Genomic DNA, 16,702 nt, shown 5'->3' on the forward strand with positions numbered 1-16,702 from the left:
GAAATGTAGACAACCAAAGTTCCAAACCTCTTTGACATTCATCATATGTTAATGAAAGATGTAACTATGCATTAAAACAGTATTTTCATTTTTTTAAATTTTTTTAAATTTTTCTCAAAATATATGTGTTAACCCCTACGAAAATATTGAGTTTTCCGGTAAATGTTCTATATACAGAAGCCTACGATCTTTAGTGTTGTTTTAAAAAATTTAACACATTCTACATTTGTATTAATGTATATTAAACTCTCTTTTATTGAACATGGGCATAGTTTCATTTTTTTGTCAATTAATTTAGTAACACTTCATAATACAAACTAAATTGGTGGACTAACCGCTATAAAATCGTTATTTTCTAGAGAAACAGAGACAACAAAAGTTTCAAACCTCTTTGACATTCATCATATGTTAGTGAAAGATGCAATTATGCATTAAAACAGTATTTTCATATTTTTGAATTTTTTCTCAAAATGTATGTGTTAACCCCTACGAAAATATGAGTTTTCCGGTAAATGCTCTATATACTGAAGCCTATGATCTTTAGTGTTGTTTTAAATTTTTTAACACATTCTACATTTGTATTAATGTATATTAAACTCTCTTTCATTGAACATGCATATCGTTTCCGTCCATTCTTGAATCAGTCTCAAACTTAGGATCAATGTAGAAGAACACCTGCCAAACCATCCCCCCCCCCCAAGTTTTTACAGCGAAAAGAGAGAGACGAAGGTCTTAGTGGGCTCTTTGATTTTGCTCAAGGAATATCAAACAGAGCCAAGATCAAAAAGGGTACTCACCGGCATGTCGATCTGTTCTCCCGGAAGAAGTCGTTGCTCCTCAAAGCAAAAGCACTGTATCTTGTTGAAATAAACCCCTGCCTGTGTTCCGGGAACCAATGAAAAGATGTATTAAGAAAAGTTGATACTTGATAGTCAATTCACCGAGGCTAATATACCTTCATGGCAGTGACATTGTATGTGGAGACTCCGGTTATTGGGGCTGAACTTTTGTTTTCAGCAGTGTAAAAGGCGAGTGTTCTTTCTCCAGGCTTTACTCTCACCTATAAGACAATTCCAAAACCACAAGACATATCAGTTTTAAAACACACACATTAACAAGTCACAATACTCTTGTTGACTTATATAAAGTCTAAACCTCTCTTTGAGTTGGAGTGAACTTCCACAGCATCCCGTCTGCAACATCAGCATTGAACTGCACCACAATCTCCCTATATTCATGAGACAAAAGTGACAGCGTATGATTATAATAAGCTAGCACGTTCACCATACACACATATTAAAAAAAAAAAAAAAGATGACGATTATGAATGGGGTACCAAATATGGGCTACCCGAGCCCGTTTAGACCCTGACCGTTTAGGCCCGTTTAGTGTCAAGTCCGTTTAGACTCGTTACCCGTTTAAACCCGTTTAATGTTGAGCTCATTTATGTTGATAGTATCCGTTTAGCCCGTTTAGGCCCGTTTAATCTTTTTTTTTGAATTCTATTTTTTGTCAATAATCTTTTGTCTTATCTTTATATAATTTTTAATAGTATTTATTTTATTGTAAAACTTATAATAAATAGAAATTTCAGTTAAAGCAAAATTTGAAAAAAATACTTTACTTTTATTAAATATTAATCAGTTCATAATATCATAAATAACATCAACAAATTTTAGTAGGTTTTAAACATAATTATAACCTAAACTTTTTTCTAGAAAAAAAACACAAACTATATATATTTGTTTTGTAACACAAACTATATATAATATAACTATTTTGTTTCAAAACAAAAATTATAAAAAATAATAAAATTTGAAAAAATAATCTTTAAATATAATTTTTTTAACTCACAAACGGGCTTAAACGGGTACCCATTTATTTAGCGGGTATATCAATTAACGAGACGGGCCTAAACGGGCGGACCCGTATAAACCCGTTTATTTTTATATCATAATAAACGGGTCACGGGTCCGCCTGTTTATACTAAAGCCCATTAGGTCCGCGGGCTTCAAGCCCATTTTAACATCTCTAGGTACCTTTTCAGTGACGGTGCCAGATTCTGAATGTCTAGCAATCTTCTCCTCAACAGTCTGTAGTAGTATGAGTCCCAAAAAAAAAACAGTGGAGCAAAGATTAGGACAGAGACTAAGAATAATTGTGAAAGGAATAGAGAAATGGTTGACTTGTATATATATAAATATACCTCTTTGCGTTGAACAGTACCGCCATAACCAGTAGCTTGGCAGAATGTTCTATACAAAGGCACAGCAGCGTAGTTTAGGCCAACCATGCCAAAGACAACAGCAGTGAGATAGTAGAGCATTTTCTTCGATTTGGTTTCTGTTATCGAGTGAGTAGAATACTGGCGATGAGCACCACCACCAAGTAACATGGATTTAGAGTGGGAAAACGAAGATGAGCTTCCCCAAAGCTCTCTCTTGCTTAGGAGATTATGCTGATTGCCATTACAAGCTCCATAACGAGAGCAAGGAACAAGAGGCACAGTCCTACACAAGCATCTCTCACAAGCTTAACTAACTCTTAATTCAATAAGAATCTTTGGTTGATGATGTAACAAGTGCCAAAAAAAAAAAAGGAGAAATTTCAACAAACAGTTAATAAGCATATCAGGGAGGATTCGATTCATTTTACCTCGATGTTCGATGAATGTTGTGTAAATATGAAGAAACCCGAGTCCCTCTCCATGCCTTGGACCACGACATGGCCCAAGAGTAATGGTTTCAATCGATCAACACTGCAAAAATACGAATCTGCACGAAGACATTACTTTGAAAACTAAACTTGTTTTGAATCGTGATCGAATCAACGATGCCATGATTTTAGTTAAAGAGTGTGAGAGGAAGACTTATCGGTAAAGAAACAGACAGCGTTCTTGTGTCGTCTCGGGGGTAGAGATATCAAAGACGTCGCATGAAATGAAACCATAAACACACCAAACAACGACTTGTCTGTTGTCTAGAAAAGATAGTCCTTTGTTCACATGCATCTAGCTAGTCCAATTTAATTGTAAGCCCATTTTGTTATGCAAATGCCCCATATTAAAAGATCTCCAACATCAATAGAGCAGTACAGTATTGCCGTATTGGGCCGCATGAATCTGTTTATAACAGTGTATTCACTAACATTTGTAGAATCTTCAACGAAAACCCACAGCTCAACTACCATGTTAATGATAGAGACAAGTACAACAAACTTATTAGGAAATGGGTTTTCGTTGAAGATTCTACAAATGTTAGTGATACCGAAAATCAACCGACCCTTCGGGGACGCGCCAGCCCATGAGAAGTCACGTGTAATTTTATTAACCGGTCACCGAAGAAATTTCTTCCCACTCCGATCTTCTCTTATTCCTCTTATACATTTGCTTGTTTAGTTCTTTTGCAAAAGCTCATGTAACCTAGATAAAATGTTTCTCCGGTGTACGGTGTACCGGAATGTCTTTTCTTCAAAAAAAGAAGAAGAAAGAAGTCAACCGAGCCTGAAAAGGGTAGAAAGTAGAGATAGTAACTACCTGTTTGTGAGGAGAGTTCATGTTCATTAAGCTTTTGAAACGTTCTTAATTTGAGAATCAACATTCTAATTGGTTAGACTTAGGCATTAGTCACTATCTATATAGACTATAATAACTGCCAATCGTCGTTTACGTACAAAAGAATTAACTGCATACTACTGATGTATATATTGTGACTTATTAATTTTACTTTATCGTGTAAAACTATACATTAACATGGTGTAGCTAGTATTTTGTATAACAAACCAACAATCATAAAATTTTCTGCAAAAGAAAAAATATATATATATATAAGTTTCAGCTGGTGTGTATATTAATACTTATGAAGTTTTGAAGAACTGGAGACGGGGAACGTCTAAACGGAGGGAGTAGGTAGCTGTTTTATAGTCACCCCATGTGAATGTATTATATCTTCGTGGATTTTCCGGCGATACCATTTCCGGCAACGGTGATATTATTGCCTCCAACGGCGGTGCCGCAAAATACATCACCGACATTCGAGGCTTCCCTGCCGTGTTAGCTAATACTCTGTGCCTCACGCTAGTGAACTTCCCATTCGTCAATGCCTATTGTTTTCTTAACAAATATTAATTAGCAATTTAAGTATAGGATCTTAATTTGTGACTTTAGTTATTGCATGCGAGGGAAATTGACCTTATTTTGTTTTTTTTTTATTTAAATACGATTTAACCATAATTAATTGTTTTTAAGCACTTGCTAAAAATGGAAACTTTGTTTTGAAATTACCTGAAGGCAGTCACCGACCAACACGTAGAAGCATGTAGGGTCAGATGGTACAGGGATCCACAAGCCGTCACGTGAGCAAACTTCAAGGCCATCTACGTCGTTGGATCTTAACACCGTCAAGATCTGAGGGTCAGAATGCTCCCCGAAACCTATTTGGCTAACGCCTCTCAGCGCGTACGGTGCAGGTGGATAGTGATTCAGCCGCAGGATTGAGTCGCTACGGACATCTCTGATTAGCTCGCTCACCTTGGTACATCTCTGGCCCCATAAATTCTGGGCCGTTAGATCAATTATCTCACATGCCAGATCTTTAACGGCGCGTATGTAATCGTTCGTGGCCGAGCTACAAAAGGAAAATACACGTGGCATTTAGTCAACACGCTCAACAATTGCTGACGCAGAGAGCAACTGTAGTGATAGAAATCAATAAAGCCATGATTATACCCAAAAAACCCAAATTTAAAAAAAAAAAAAAAAAAAAAAATTAAAAAACAAACCAATCGCGGACCGCCACGTGTCAGTGGGACCCGCGAACAGTGTAAGAAACTCACTAAGATCGATTCTTAATTAGTAGTTTTTGTAACCGATTTTTAAGGGTTTTATGGGAGCCCACGCACTAAGAAACAAACTAAAGACCCCAGATAATCATACTCTAACAAAGAAAAAGGAAAGGTTTTGATTAAAAAAAAAGAAAAAAAAAAAGAAAAAGGAAAGGCATGAGATTGTGGTCAGAAGAATGTTCGAAAGTGAGGGACCCTACGCTCTTTTTTTACAGGTTGTCACTTTAATTATTGAACAAGAAGAATGAATAACAGGTCAAATCTTGATTCGTTGACGTCCCCAAGTGTTTTTGTGTTCATGCACAATCGTCCATTTATTGACTAAGTCTATTCAATTATTATATCACTTTGTGACGTATGTGTGTGTATAATCTTCATTTCCAAAATTAATACTAATAATTTATTTCGAGATATATTTATTTTCCCACAAATTTATGAATCCTAGTTGTTTTCTATTTGTCTAATAAAAAATCATATAAAACAAATCACAATATATCACTTAATTTTACTAGAAAGTATTATCTAGAAAGATATTTAAATTCCGATTACCACCAAAGAAACTGATAAATATGTAGTAGTATAAGAAAAACTATGCCACCAAATTAGGGGAAAACGTATATGATTTCAGTTAATCAACCATTTCGCGGTCCAGGTTGCAAAAGCACTTTTACATTAAAAATATATACACTATGAACCAAGAACAAAATCTAACCATCGTAGATTAATGATTACAATAAATTATCAGGTGAACCTAGGTTGGTACGATTATTTATTTGTACTAACTTAAATACTCCCTTTTTTCAAAATAATATAGTTGGTGTTGAAAACACAAGAATTAAGAGGAATTAATACATTTGGAAAGAAAAAAATATTTAATATATAAAATAGTTCAATCAATTATCAAAAATATTATAAAATATTATTGGTCACACAGTTTTCAACAACAGTAAAACTAATATAAAAATATCAAAACATCATGTATTTTGAAACATAAAAAAATATTTAAAACATTAAAAACTTTTCGAAATATCATATATTTTGAAATGGAAAAAGTATTAAATTATAATAGATGAGAAACTATAATAATGACAATAAATGAGCAAAAACAAATAAAAAATAAAAGCCGTGTCGTCGTTTTTCAAAGATAAAAAAATTAAAACCCGTGTCATATGGTTTGTTTGTCTAAAATATTAGTGTATGTGGGTTATGTCTAATTTGTTTTCAGATATAAAATAAAAGTGTTTATGATGTACGTTTGGATAAAGACATGCATTATCATGATATATATAACTGCAGACGTTTAAAATGTATTTTTCGTCTCTTTTTGTATGGCAGGAAATAAACTAGGTTCAGTTACCATTATATTTTATAACTTTTTTTTTTGAAACTATATTTTATAACTTTACAAATTAAAGTTAGTTAAAAACCAGTAATAAATACCAAGAAGGAACAAACTTTGTTATACCCACCTGAACTTGAAGGGGTCATCATGTGAGATAGTTTCAGATTTATCAGCGACAGACGTTGGGTTTGCGTGGAGAAGAAGATACTCAAGCTCACCCAAATCTCCATTAAACCCGATGTTCTTGCAACCGTAACCGAATGGACTCTCCGGACCGGCTCGTTGCTTCTCCGTTCCCGGTTTATTAAAGAACTGTTCACCCTCACGCTCAAATGTCCAAATTATCTCCGGTTTAACTCCATGGTTTATCACCTTGAAAAAGCCATCAACCTCGCAGGCTTTCACGATTTTCTCCGATAGTTTTGACCGGTCGTGTGAAGAGAAATCGATCACAGGAAAGTTACATTCCGGCGAGGTTTTAGCCTTCTTTCCGGTGGTTAGAGACGGTGTTGAAGAAGGCAAAACCATGCCCTTTTATTTTTCAAACGAAAACAATCTTTTTAAAGAAACAAGTACTAGTAGATAACGAAAGCAGGAGGTTTTGATATGAAACAACCCGATAGAGAAGAGTAATATATATAGTGTATGAGAATGCTAGATGAAAGGTAGGTTTGGAACCATTGTAATGATATCCTGTTTTAAAAGAGGAAGAACAATTGGAAAAAAAAAAAAAAAAAAAAAAAAAGTATTTTTAGTTAAAGCAATTTTCGATTTTCTTGTAATGCTACGGTTCCCATACCGTTAACAAATGGGGAAAAAAAAAGTAATCATCTCATCATACATATCGCGTAAGGTGGGCATGCATACATATCAATGGGGACGGTCGAGTTTTCAATAACAAAATAATTGTCAGAATTTCTTCTGTCTATAAGTTATGCATATAACTCCATCAAAAAAAATGTTGTAAGAATGTGTATTACAAAAATATGTATATATTCAGCTTAAACATATTATTTTCAATTGGACCAAAAAATATCTTATTTTCAAGCCACGTACACTTTAAAATTAAAATCTATGATTTTTTTATTTTTATTTTTTTATTACATTTCACGATCTAGTTATTATTGAATTTGGGTAGATTATAATTTGGTGTAGAAAAGTAGTAGATGTTGATGTTTAGCTCTTCAGATAATTTAAAGATTGAGCACTTATTGCCTTAAATTACGGGTTTGGTTCGTCATAATATTGATTTCTTAGTATGCAGTATTACAAAACATATGCATGAATAGTATACAGCACAGCAGTTGATGACTAAGAGTGCCAATATAGTAGTCCGGTCATAAATGCTTGATACTGATAAGTCTGGCAAAGTTAATATTAAAATTTATCATTTTAATCATAAGAATTCACCAAACAAGTTTTTAAAAAATCTTCAGAATAACTTGATAAAATTGAATGAAAACAAACATATTGAACTGTGATTTCTCCCATTTTCAAGTTAGAGGCATTAATCATTCAAGTTAATTCGATCATGGTTGATAATCTCAAGTGTGCAACAGTCTTCATGTCATGATTTGTCTTACGATAAGATAGATCTTTAAGATTTAAGATGTAATATTTTTCTTATGAAGTGGTAAATAGGAAGGGAAACTATTTTTTGGTCAGCGGGAAGAGAGACTTTAAGAGAATCAAATGCTATTGTATTATAGAGGGTCTATTATAGACGATGCGAGTGAGAAAGAGTTACAGTGAAGGTGAAGATGGCCCTGGGATAAGGCCACTATGTCGTCACGTCGTGGTCAACCTTGATGGCTCCTATTAGCCGTCCGATTAATAAAGAAATTGCTTTCGTACGTAGCCCATAGATATTCTTTTCAATTATTATGTTCTCTCAATTCTCTGTACCAATACCTAGTACCTACCCATTTACTGTATTCTTTATTATATGAGACCAACTTTTTTGAGAAAATGGTTTTCATTTTTGCTTCGTTGTTTTTCGTATGTTTGGATAAAAAGCTTTCTATTTTTGGTTCATGTTTTACGAGGCAGAACGATCATATTCTACCCAGCCGATCGTTAAATACAATGTAAATGATCCATCAATATAAATAGCACAAAAATAATATTTTAATCAGTTGACTTTTCTCTCTTATTATTTAATCAAATGTTAATATTTTTTTAAAAGGTAAAATCTAATATAATATTTTTATTTTGATTGTTTGTTTTATGTATGCAAGGATTTATCATCCTCGTAAGACCATGACTAATGAGGATTTTTAGGGGTGAGATTCCTAGCGTAATTTAAAAATTAAAAATTGATTTTTAAATTACGTTAAGAATCTCACTTCTAAAAACTCTCATTAATTATGCTCTAATACTAGTTAGTAGTCACCTATCTAACAAATCAACTTTTTTTTTGTTGTTTTGATGTTAGGTAATTAGGTTGACAGTAACTCAAAATTGGAAAAACACATTTTAAACAACAAATTAAACGGCAGAAATGTATAAATAGAAACATTTTAATTAAAAGCTCTCTCTCTACCTCTCTGTTCTCTCTCTTAAATCTTTCACAGAGAGGGATGAGATGAGAGTTTTTTTGTTTATCGAATGCCGGTTCCTTTCCGGCATAAGATTCCCGTGAGGTCGGGCTTCGACTCTGGCAATCGGTGGCTAACCCAGCACCGGCTGGCCGGCTTTCGTCTCTAGAGTCATCACCTCCGGTGATGATTGCTAGCGTCTCTGATCTGGTGAGCGATTTGGTTTCGTTGAAGATAGCTCATGCGATGATGGGGTATGTTGTTGAAACCGTTGTGGGTTTCTTTGATCGTTGGTTTCGGTGGACAGCCGGTTGTTTTCCGGCGAAGATCGGTGAAGGCGGTGGAAGTTAGATTGTGGAAGTTTCAATGGATTCGAATGGTTTTCTTCTCGGCGAAGTGATTGTCTCGGTGTTTCACTCAACCGCATCGGGTTATTGCTGGTAGTTTCTCTGCTCCGATGAGATTGGTCTCCGGTAGTACAGAGTTCCGGCGTGAAGCCCTGTTCCAGCGGTGGTAGGTGGCGGTTTCTGTGGTTACGCGTGTCGCTATGTTCGTACACGTGGGTACAACAGATGTCTTCCTCTTCTTTTGAGTTTTTGGGCCTTGTCTTTTATGTCGTTGCCTTTTCTTTTGGTTTTTTAGCTTTTGTTTTATGACTCTTTATGTAAATTTTAGATCTTGTTAATAATAATATCAGTCGGAAAAAAAAAAAATAGAAACATTTTAATTCATATAATATTCAAGATATGAAATACTCCTATAAAAGAAGGATGGGAGAAAAGTTGACCAGAGACAGGTTGGATCAATGGAACGTGGCCTCTGACACATTAGCCGACATTATCCCATGAATGAAACATACATGTCAGTTACCAAACCTAGCTAACTCTATTGTATTAAAAATGTTCTGGTGTGGTGTGGTGTGGTGTGGCCGTTATGATGAGTAGATGAGTTAAAATTATTATCTTTTGCATTAGGTAACACTAAAATATTAACACCTACTTTGCATGGAAACAGAAACGGATACGTTGAAACGAAACGTTTCGAAACGTAAACATGATTTTTGATTTTTTATGCTTTGGAATTTAGAAACGTATATATATATATATAACTGATTAATATTTGCATTCATTTTTATCATGTTTACTATATCTTAGAATACAAATAAACAAATATCTATTCTATGTAATCATACGAAAAAAATAAATCATTATTAAACATTAAAATCATATAAAAAATTCAAAATAACAAAAACTCAATACTTAAATATTAAATAGTTTAACTAAAATAAAAATCATAATAACAATTCATAACTAATTGGAAAGTTTTAGCATTTCCAGAACAGAAACGCGAGTTTCCAAAATAGAAACGCAAGTTTTCACTAAGTTTCCAAACTGAGATTTTTAAGAAACGAGTTTCCAATGCGTTTCCGCGAGTTTTTGAAAGATTCGGATTCCGAAACGTTTCCGAAACGTGAAACGTAACTTCAACCGAGTTTCCATGCAACATAGATTAACACACTAAAAAAATACATATTTTAAAGAATCTGATGCATGAAAGAAGAAGAACCTGCAGCATGCATTGAGAAACTAGTATTTATATATAGAATGGGTTTCTTAAACCGTAATCTGAGCTAATATGTAGGAAGATGAAATATGCTTACATGAATAATGCAGCTGACTTATAATAAAGTGTTCTTAGGATTGAATCATTTGAATATCTTTGGTCGTCGTCATTAAACTTTTCAAACACGCAGAACATCCCGAGCTATACAAAGATAGAGGACCTCAAGCTGATGGCCAAGGACCTAAACCACCGTCGCCTAGTAGTAATAACTAATAATGATGCTGCTAATTCAGGGAAAAGCAGACAAGCTGCAACTGATCAGATCATGTTGGAACGATTCCGCAAGAGAGGGCGTAACCGTGTGATGAGGAATGAAAGAGAGACTTGATAACTGTTTGACATAGTTTGATATTATGAGAAGAGCTTTAACACTTTCTCCGGATATTCGGTTTCATGTCATTATTTGTATTCAAAATATGTAAAACATTTCATCGAAGTAATCAAGTTTTCATTTACAGTAGTCCATAGTTATCAGAAGTTAATGTTGGTCTTGAAGCTCTGACCAAACTGCCAGTATGAAGGAACAACGTCGATTGCTGTCTTTATCTTACCGTTACTGGCTTGGATTTTGAAAGAGAGACTTTGTCCGTTAAGGTAAGTAAGGCTTTGCCAATTAGCTCCCCAGTTTCTTGACATTGTTTCCCACTTGTTACTCTTGGAGCCTTTGATCCACACTTGGGACAGATCACCTGCACCTCCGACGTTTGAGATGAGAACAAGCTCGAAGTAATCTCTACCGTTCATGGTGAATCTCATACCTCCGCTTCTTCTACATCCAACCCTACAGTTATAAGAAACTTAGCACCACATAAGTATATGAATATTGAAATGAGATCTTAGATTGTTTTTGGTTACTTTCTATAGAGAACAGGGACAATTCCGGCTCTGTAAATGGCGATGGTCTCAAAAGCAGGCTGAGCCATATCGAAGTGAGGCCTTGGAGGATTGCACCAACCTCCATCATCGTTTGGTAAAGCGTAATTGGGAGGACAGAAGTTAGTAGCTGTGATTGTTATCCATTTCCCTTTAAGACACCATTGTGGCACTTTGGTCGCATCGCACACCATTTGGTAACAACCTCCGCATGATTTGCCGTCGTTGAACAGTGCAGTGCTTAACGCCGCCGTGTTTGTTTTGTAACCATCGGTGTAGAGATCGCCATATCCACATGCTCCACCTGACCGGATTATAAAAAAAGTTATAGCGGATATTGATTAATTATTTACTTGCATATATAAAGACAAGTCAGAGCTTCGAAGAGTTTCTTGGAGAAGAAGAAAGAAACCCTAAAACAGGAAGAAAATTAACTAACCCATTGTACCAGAAGCATCACTTCCGCCATAGAAGGTTGCGTGAGCTTGCATCCAGCCTGCAGACACAGAGATGATCATATTCGTGCATAGCATTGCGAGCAGGAAGTTGGCAAGGATCGAAAAACAAAAGATGTTCGTCATTTTTCCTTTAAGCTTCTTGTTAAGTCTTGTGAGCGAAGAGGAAGTGTAATTGATGGAACAAGTGTTTTGATGAATATACATACATAGATCAACAATGCGAGCATTTATAGTGGAACCATTGAGCTTCTTCCTGATTTCATAATTCTTCAGCATTATTGTAATATACTATTTAGTATTAGTTAAATTTTATAACATTTTATGACTTGAAGTCTTGAATTACTCGAATTCCGGGAGAACGACTGTAATGATAATATGATACGGCGTTCATAGAAAAATATCATCTTGTGTTAAAAACGACAATACGCAACGCAACTGTAAAAAGAAACAAATCAATAAGCTATATACGGAATAATTAACACTCTATAAAACCACATGACAAAATTTTCTTAACTTGCGGAGAAAATGTCATTTTGATAAGCTGTCTTCTTTTCACTCGTAAATACCGTTGTACGTTATAGGACAGTTTAATTATATAGTATAAACAATAGTTAAGTTGTTATTTAAAATTGTTTTCTTTATATTGTCTTAAATTTTCTTATATCAAAATCAAAACAGAGGAATAGATTAAAACAAAGTCTCCTATAAATCGTACATTCTACATCGTCTCATTCGTCAACATGGCAAATGGCACATGTACGACGGTAGTACTTTTCAACGTATCCATCAAGAAACAAAACATTGACCAATATTCATCAATGAAACACATGATTAACTGATTTGTTGAACAAAAACATGGATGATTTTACTCCTGGATTTCTAATATGTATAACCATTCCAGCTTGAAATACCACTTTTCTACGTGGTTAATATGATTCTCAGGTTTGATTATGCTATTCGATACTAAATATTTTATGAAATAGCTCCCAACCGTTTTTGGAAGAGAAATTGGTATCGTAAAATAAAAATAGAAATGAGTGTATTTTCTTATGTGCAGGTAAGTTGACATTATCTGTCATCCATGCAGTTAATCATTAGTGGCGCCCTAATATGATGGCATATGTAGAGGTACGTCCTCGTTCTTATGTCACATGGTTCCAATTTTTTTTTGGTAATCAACATGGTTCCATTTTATCAAAGTCACACATGAACCCAACCCAACCCCCCACCCCACCCCACCCACAATAACTAATATATTAAAGTTTTAACACTATATAAAAGATAAATAACTAAACAGAATGATACCTTATATAGAATGGAAAGTTGAGTAGCTTAAGATGAAATTTCCGTTGCAGATTGAAGATTATAATTCCATTATAATTCCATTCCATTTCATCTTTTTTTTGGTAACTTCAGACGAGTTAGAAAGTATAATCAAGAAATCTTTACTGATAAAGAAGAGAGTTCGGGAAATCTTCAGTCTCCTGGTTTCAGCTTTAGAGGAACAAGTTTTTCAACATGTGATATTTTCTACGACGGGGCACGAACCAGTGGATCTTGTACTGGTGGAGTTTTATTGGAACTTACGACCAACTGAACGAGGTTTCTATGCAACAAGTTCCTAATACTACTGGGAGCAATCTAGTAAACTGAGAGCAACCTCCTCAAGTATCCACACATGCATTGTGCAGAATGAAAACAATATAAATTAATATGTAAACATGTAAAACTGAACATGAGCAAAAGCTAAAAGGGTATATGTTGTAGTTAATATACTTTTGTTTGGGTTTATTGGAGTCTTTCGATTCTTTTCATTGGAAACAAGAAGCAAACTACATATATACAGAGAGTGTCGAGACAGAGACACGTCTTTTGTTTTCTGATCTTTAGTTTTAAAATGAGGAAACTAGAACATCATTTGAAGTATTAATACCATTAAAGACGTTCCTGTCTGAAGGCAAACCGGCTACAACACCGTGTTCGATTCCACATTCGTTCGTTCCTCTCTTGATCTTGAAGTAACCATCCTGAAATATAATTACAGTTTAGACGTCAGATATGGTGTGTTCCTCTAGATTCTTGAATTAATGTTGGACCTTGAAAAGATCACAAGCAAAAAGTTTGATTGGAGAGAAGAAGGGACTTACATCACCCCAGCTTCGGTTCCATTGATTTGCAAGCAACTGGGTAACAAATTCAAAAGAATGTCATCAACTCTCCAGCCAATAGAAAACTGATAAGAGTGTGTTTCAAAAGTAGATTTCGTACCCAATAATCTTCGCCATCATCAGAAGTTCCCCAGCCAATAAGCTTAACAGCATGACCTCCAATGTTACTACCTGTTATGTGCTTGTACACTCCAGATTTGTAATGCGCAAAGTCCTAGTGGAAACAAAAAGATTATATGAGAATATGGAGTTCCATATAACAATCACCATGTTTGATCAAATATTTTAAAACTTTTTGTAACTAACCTCATAAACGGTAAAGGCAACCTCAACGGGTCCGTTTTTGTAAACTTCAGCCATTATGTCTTGAGGGTCATGTCTGACTTTGTAGGCGCTAACACCATAGTGTTTTGATTCACGCCAAAGCTGGTTTCCACTAACACATTTCCTCACACATTTTGGTGTAGGGTAAGCGGGTTCACATCCCGGGTGAGAGCATCCAGTATTGTCAAAGTATGGATCACACTTGAGGAGGAAACCAAACAACATTGCAAACATTCGATAAATATATATCAACCATTCCAATATATCATTTGCAGATGAAACAGAGAACTTGTACCTCTTCGGTGACTACACCGTGGTGCTTAAAGTATCGCCACGCGGAAATAGGGTAGCCACCATTACAGCCTTGACCGCAAAGGAATCCACAACATGCTAAGAGATCATTGACTGATAAAGATATATTCTGCATTGGGAACGAACACAAGAAACCTTTTGAAGAGAAAGATGGAATACAATCATCAGTGTTTTTGGCTAGGCATTGGTGTTACCATGTTATATTTGATGCAGAACCTGTCAGACAGTGACTCTACAGCCCCAAATGCCCAGCAAGAACCGCAGTGACCCTAAACAAAACCAAAAACGCCTCAAAAGAATGTTTTTTCTTAATGAATCTCAAAACGCATGGTTTAGTATAAATTCCACTAAAATTTTGAGTGTTTTTTTACCTGATCTATAACCGAGGAGGGAGGGAATTTGATAGAAAGCATAAGAAGATTCAAGTCAGTATAATATCATGTTTTAAAAGAAAGAAATAAAGAGAGAGAGAGAGAGAGATAATTGACTGACCTAGTATCCTTCCAATGCTGGAGCACTGAGACCAAGCAGTTCTAGCGTCAAATTCTTTAGGAAGCTTGAGAGAGATGTCATGGCTTACAACAGGTACGCCTAAGAATTCGTTCTTAGGTGTTGGTTTAACACCGAGGAGGCGCTTAAACTCTGCAACCTGATAATACAAAAAAAAAAAGGAAAACAAAAGAGAGAAGTCAAGTTTGAGGAACAATCATAAGCGTTAGTATGTATCTATAAATGAGAAAGATGTAAGAAACTGACGGTGGAGTTAGCAAAGCGATCATTGAAAGCAGCTATCCATCCATCGTTTGGATTCTCATTGACTTCTTTCACAATCTCATTCTACAAAAGTAAGTAGATCAAAACAATGGATGATGGCAGTTATGAAAATGGGACTTGGATTAAGATTATAAAAAAAAAAAACTGAAGAATTCGTGAAGTTAGCTTCTGCTGGGAAAGATTCTCTGCTGCAATTCCCTGAATAAAATTAAAAAAAAAGTCAAAAGACTTTACTTATGATACACACTAAAATGTGAGACGCGATCCACAAAAGTTTGAATCCTTTTTTAAACAAAGAGTCAAAACCCAAAACAAAAGGCAGATCAAATTCAATAACCCAAGGATCACTCCCAGACGGAAAAGGCATCCACAAAAGTCTGGATCTTCATAAGAAAAACAGGACGATGATTGATGATGATAGAGAGATTAAGAAGAAGTACCGTATTAATAACAGCTAAAAGTAAGATAGCAGAGGTTAAGTAGACTTTGATGCGATGATTTGGATAATAGAAGGGTAGTTTATACAGTAGTATAGAACTCAAATCTACCGGAAAATATATATGATCTTTCATGCAAAAAGTTTAACACTTATCTACTATATATATACAGACTATATAAAAAAATAATTTACCTTAATGTGTGTGCGCATACATGGATTTGTACCTACATGTATATGTAGGCATACATATAGTAGCAGGCATGCCCACAAAAAGTATAGAAAAGTACACGAAGCATGATCTCAGAACTTTAAGCTACCATGTTAAGTGTAAATGATCATTTTCTTACGATAATTAATTCATGTACAATGTTATGTAGTCAAGAAACTAGTACGTAGTTGTATAGAAACTATAAGCATGTATATTCAACGAATGAATATTGCTATAATTTATTGAGAATCTTAGGACGGAAATCATATTCTCTAAGGACTGCATGCAAAAATGCCACATAAACTATTACTCATCAAACTATTACTCATCAAACTATTTATACAATTATACATGTGTAAACTACGTATGCATTTATTCAAAGGCATATGTATAAATGTATATATATAGTAATTGATAAATGATTTGGTGATCTAGCCTCCTAAAAGAACTTATCAGTTTGTGAGATCTACAGACATACCTGATTTGGTAAAAATCACTTCAACTTACAATCCACACCAAACAAAGATATTATCAACCAACGGTTAACAACAAAACAATAATCTAGAATAAGTAAAAAATGGCTGAGAACTTAAATGACTGTGATCATAAAAAGTCAAACAATGCGAAAACATACTATACCTTTGTTCTATATATGTATTATAAATTGAATTATTATACCTTCTTCCATAGGTAGCTTCTATTTATTTTCTCTGCCCATAACCTGCAAAATCTCTTTAACCGAACAAAAATTACAAGAGTAACCAAACAAATAAAATAGGACCATTAGAGAGAGAAAAAGAGA

The 16,702-nt window shown here is 34.7% G+C and overlaps 4 protein-coding genes across 5 annotated transcripts; all 4 read right to left on the reverse strand.

Moving 5' to 3' along the window:
- Nucleotides 1–508: 508 nt before the first annotated feature.
- On the reverse strand, nucleotides 509–3,035 carry LOC106395129 (cytochrome c oxidase assembly protein COX11, mitochondrial-like). Of its 2 annotated transcripts, XM_048753321.1 has the most exons (7): nucleotides 2,656–3,035; nucleotides 2,207–2,510; nucleotides 2,028–2,093; nucleotides 1,156–1,224; nucleotides 956–1,060; nucleotides 798–878; nucleotides 509–675 (listed from the first exon to the last, which is right to left on the reverse strand). In XM_048753321.1, the coding sequence occupies exons 1-7, from the start codon at nucleotides 2,724–2,726 to the stop codon at nucleotides 604–606; spliced, it is 768 nt and encodes a 255-aa protein (XP_048609278.1). In that variant the 5' UTR covers nucleotides 2,727–3,035; the 3' UTR covers nucleotides 509–603. The 2 variants fall into 2 exon arrangements, with proteins under 2 accessions (XP_048609278.1, XP_048609277.1); XM_048753320.1 differs by lacking the exon at nucleotides 2,656–3,035 and having other exon boundaries at nucleotides 1,156–1,228; nucleotides 2,040–2,093; nucleotides 2,207–2,632.
- Nucleotides 3,036–3,615: 580 nt separating this feature from the next.
- Nucleotides 3,616–6,892, reverse strand: LOC106395019 (gibberellin 2-beta-dioxygenase 6). Its single transcript, XM_013835552.3, has 3 exons — nucleotides 6,312–6,892; nucleotides 4,283–4,625; nucleotides 3,616–4,101 (listed from the first exon to the last, which is right to left on the reverse strand). The coding sequence occupies exons 1-3, from the start codon at nucleotides 6,710–6,712 to the stop codon at nucleotides 3,856–3,858; spliced, it is 990 nt and encodes a 329-aa protein (XP_013691006.1). The 5' UTR covers nucleotides 6,713–6,892; the 3' UTR covers nucleotides 3,616–3,855.
- A 3,441-nt stretch (nucleotides 6,893–10,333) lies between these two features.
- LOC106392483 (putative expansin-A17) lies at nucleotides 10,334–11,951 on the reverse strand. Its single transcript, XM_048754074.1, has 3 exons — nucleotides 11,657–11,951; nucleotides 11,200–11,554; nucleotides 10,334–11,125 (listed from the first exon to the last, which is right to left on the reverse strand). The coding sequence occupies exons 1-3, from the start codon at nucleotides 11,949–11,951 to the stop codon at nucleotides 10,816–10,818; spliced, it is 960 nt and encodes a 319-aa protein (XP_048610031.1). The 3' UTR covers nucleotides 10,334–10,815.
- A 1,521-nt stretch (nucleotides 11,952–13,472) lies between these two features.
- On the reverse strand, nucleotides 13,473–15,840 carry LOC106392482 (cathepsin B-like protease 2). Its single transcript, XM_013833291.3, has 11 exons — nucleotides 15,694–15,840; nucleotides 15,398–15,451; nucleotides 15,236–15,316; nucleotides 14,972–15,128; nucleotides 14,851–14,855; nucleotides 14,674–14,748; nucleotides 14,463–14,588; nucleotides 14,150–14,368; nucleotides 13,944–14,057; nucleotides 13,823–13,858; nucleotides 13,473–13,702 (listed from the first exon to the last, which is right to left on the reverse strand). The coding sequence occupies exons 1-11, from the start codon at nucleotides 15,823–15,825 to the stop codon at nucleotides 13,568–13,570; spliced, it is 1,134 nt and encodes a 377-aa protein (XP_013688745.2). The 5' UTR covers nucleotides 15,826–15,840; the 3' UTR covers nucleotides 13,473–13,567.
- Between the last annotated feature and the right edge of the window lie 862 nt (nucleotides 15,841–16,702).

This window comes from Brassica napus, chromosome C4 (assembly GCF_020379485.1).
Source record: "Brassica napus cultivar Da-Ae chromosome C4, Da-Ae, whole genome shotgun sequence".
NCBI lineage: Eukaryota > Viridiplantae > Streptophyta > Magnoliopsida > Brassicales > Brassicaceae > Brassica > Brassica napus.

Excerpts from the sequence above, each read along its gene's own strand:
- LOC106395129 (XM_048753321.1), bottom strand. The coding sequence starts at position 2,726 with ATGTCGTGGTCCAAGGCATGGAGAGGGACTCGGGTTTCTTCATATTTA. Across the intron at positions 2,094-2,206 it reads GTACTGTTCAACGCAAAGAG|ACTGTTGAGGAGAAGATTGC; the intron begins GTATATTTATAT and ends ATACTACTACAG. Across the intron at positions 1,225-2,027 it reads CTGAAAAGGTACCTAGAGAT|ATTGTGGTGCAGTTCAATGC; the intron begins GTTAAAATGGGC and ends GAATATAGGGAG.
- LOC106395019 (XM_013835552.3), bottom strand. The coding sequence starts at position 6,712 with ATGGTTTTGCCTTCTTCAACACCGTCTCTAACCACCGGAAAGAAGGCT. Across the intron at positions 4,626-6,311 it reads GATGACCCCTTCAAGTTCAG|CTCGGCCACGAACGATTACA; the intron begins GTGGGTATAACA and ends TTCCTTTTGTAG. Across the intron at positions 4,102-4,282 it reads TGGTCGGTGACTGCCTTCAG|GCATTGACGAATGGGAAGTT; the intron begins GTAATTTCAAAA and ends AGAAAACAATAG.
- LOC106392483 (XM_048754074.1), bottom strand. The coding sequence starts at position 11,951 with ATGCTGAAGAATTATGAAATCAGGAAGAAGCTCAATGGTTCCACTATA. Across the intron at positions 11,555-11,656 it reads TGATGCTTCTGGTACAATGG|TATCCGCTATAACTTTTTTT; the intron begins GTTAGTTAATTT and ends ATAATTAATCAA. Across the intron at positions 11,126-11,199 it reads GTCCCTGTTCTCTATAGAAA|GGTTGGATGTAGAAGAAGCG; the intron begins GTAACCAAAAAC and ends TTATAACTGTAG.
- LOC106392482 (XM_013833291.3), bottom strand. The coding sequence starts at position 15,825 with ATGAAAGATCATATATATTTTCCGGTAGATTTGAGTTCTATACTACTG. Across the intron at positions 15,129-15,235 it reads ATCGCTTTGCTAACTCCACC|GTTGCAGAGTTTAAGCGCCT; the intron begins GTCAGTTTCTTA and ends TTGTATTATCAG. Across the intron at positions 14,369-14,462 it reads ACGGTGTAGTCACCGAAGAG|TGTGATCCATACTTTGACAA; the intron begins GTACAAGTTCTC and ends TTCCTCCTCAAG.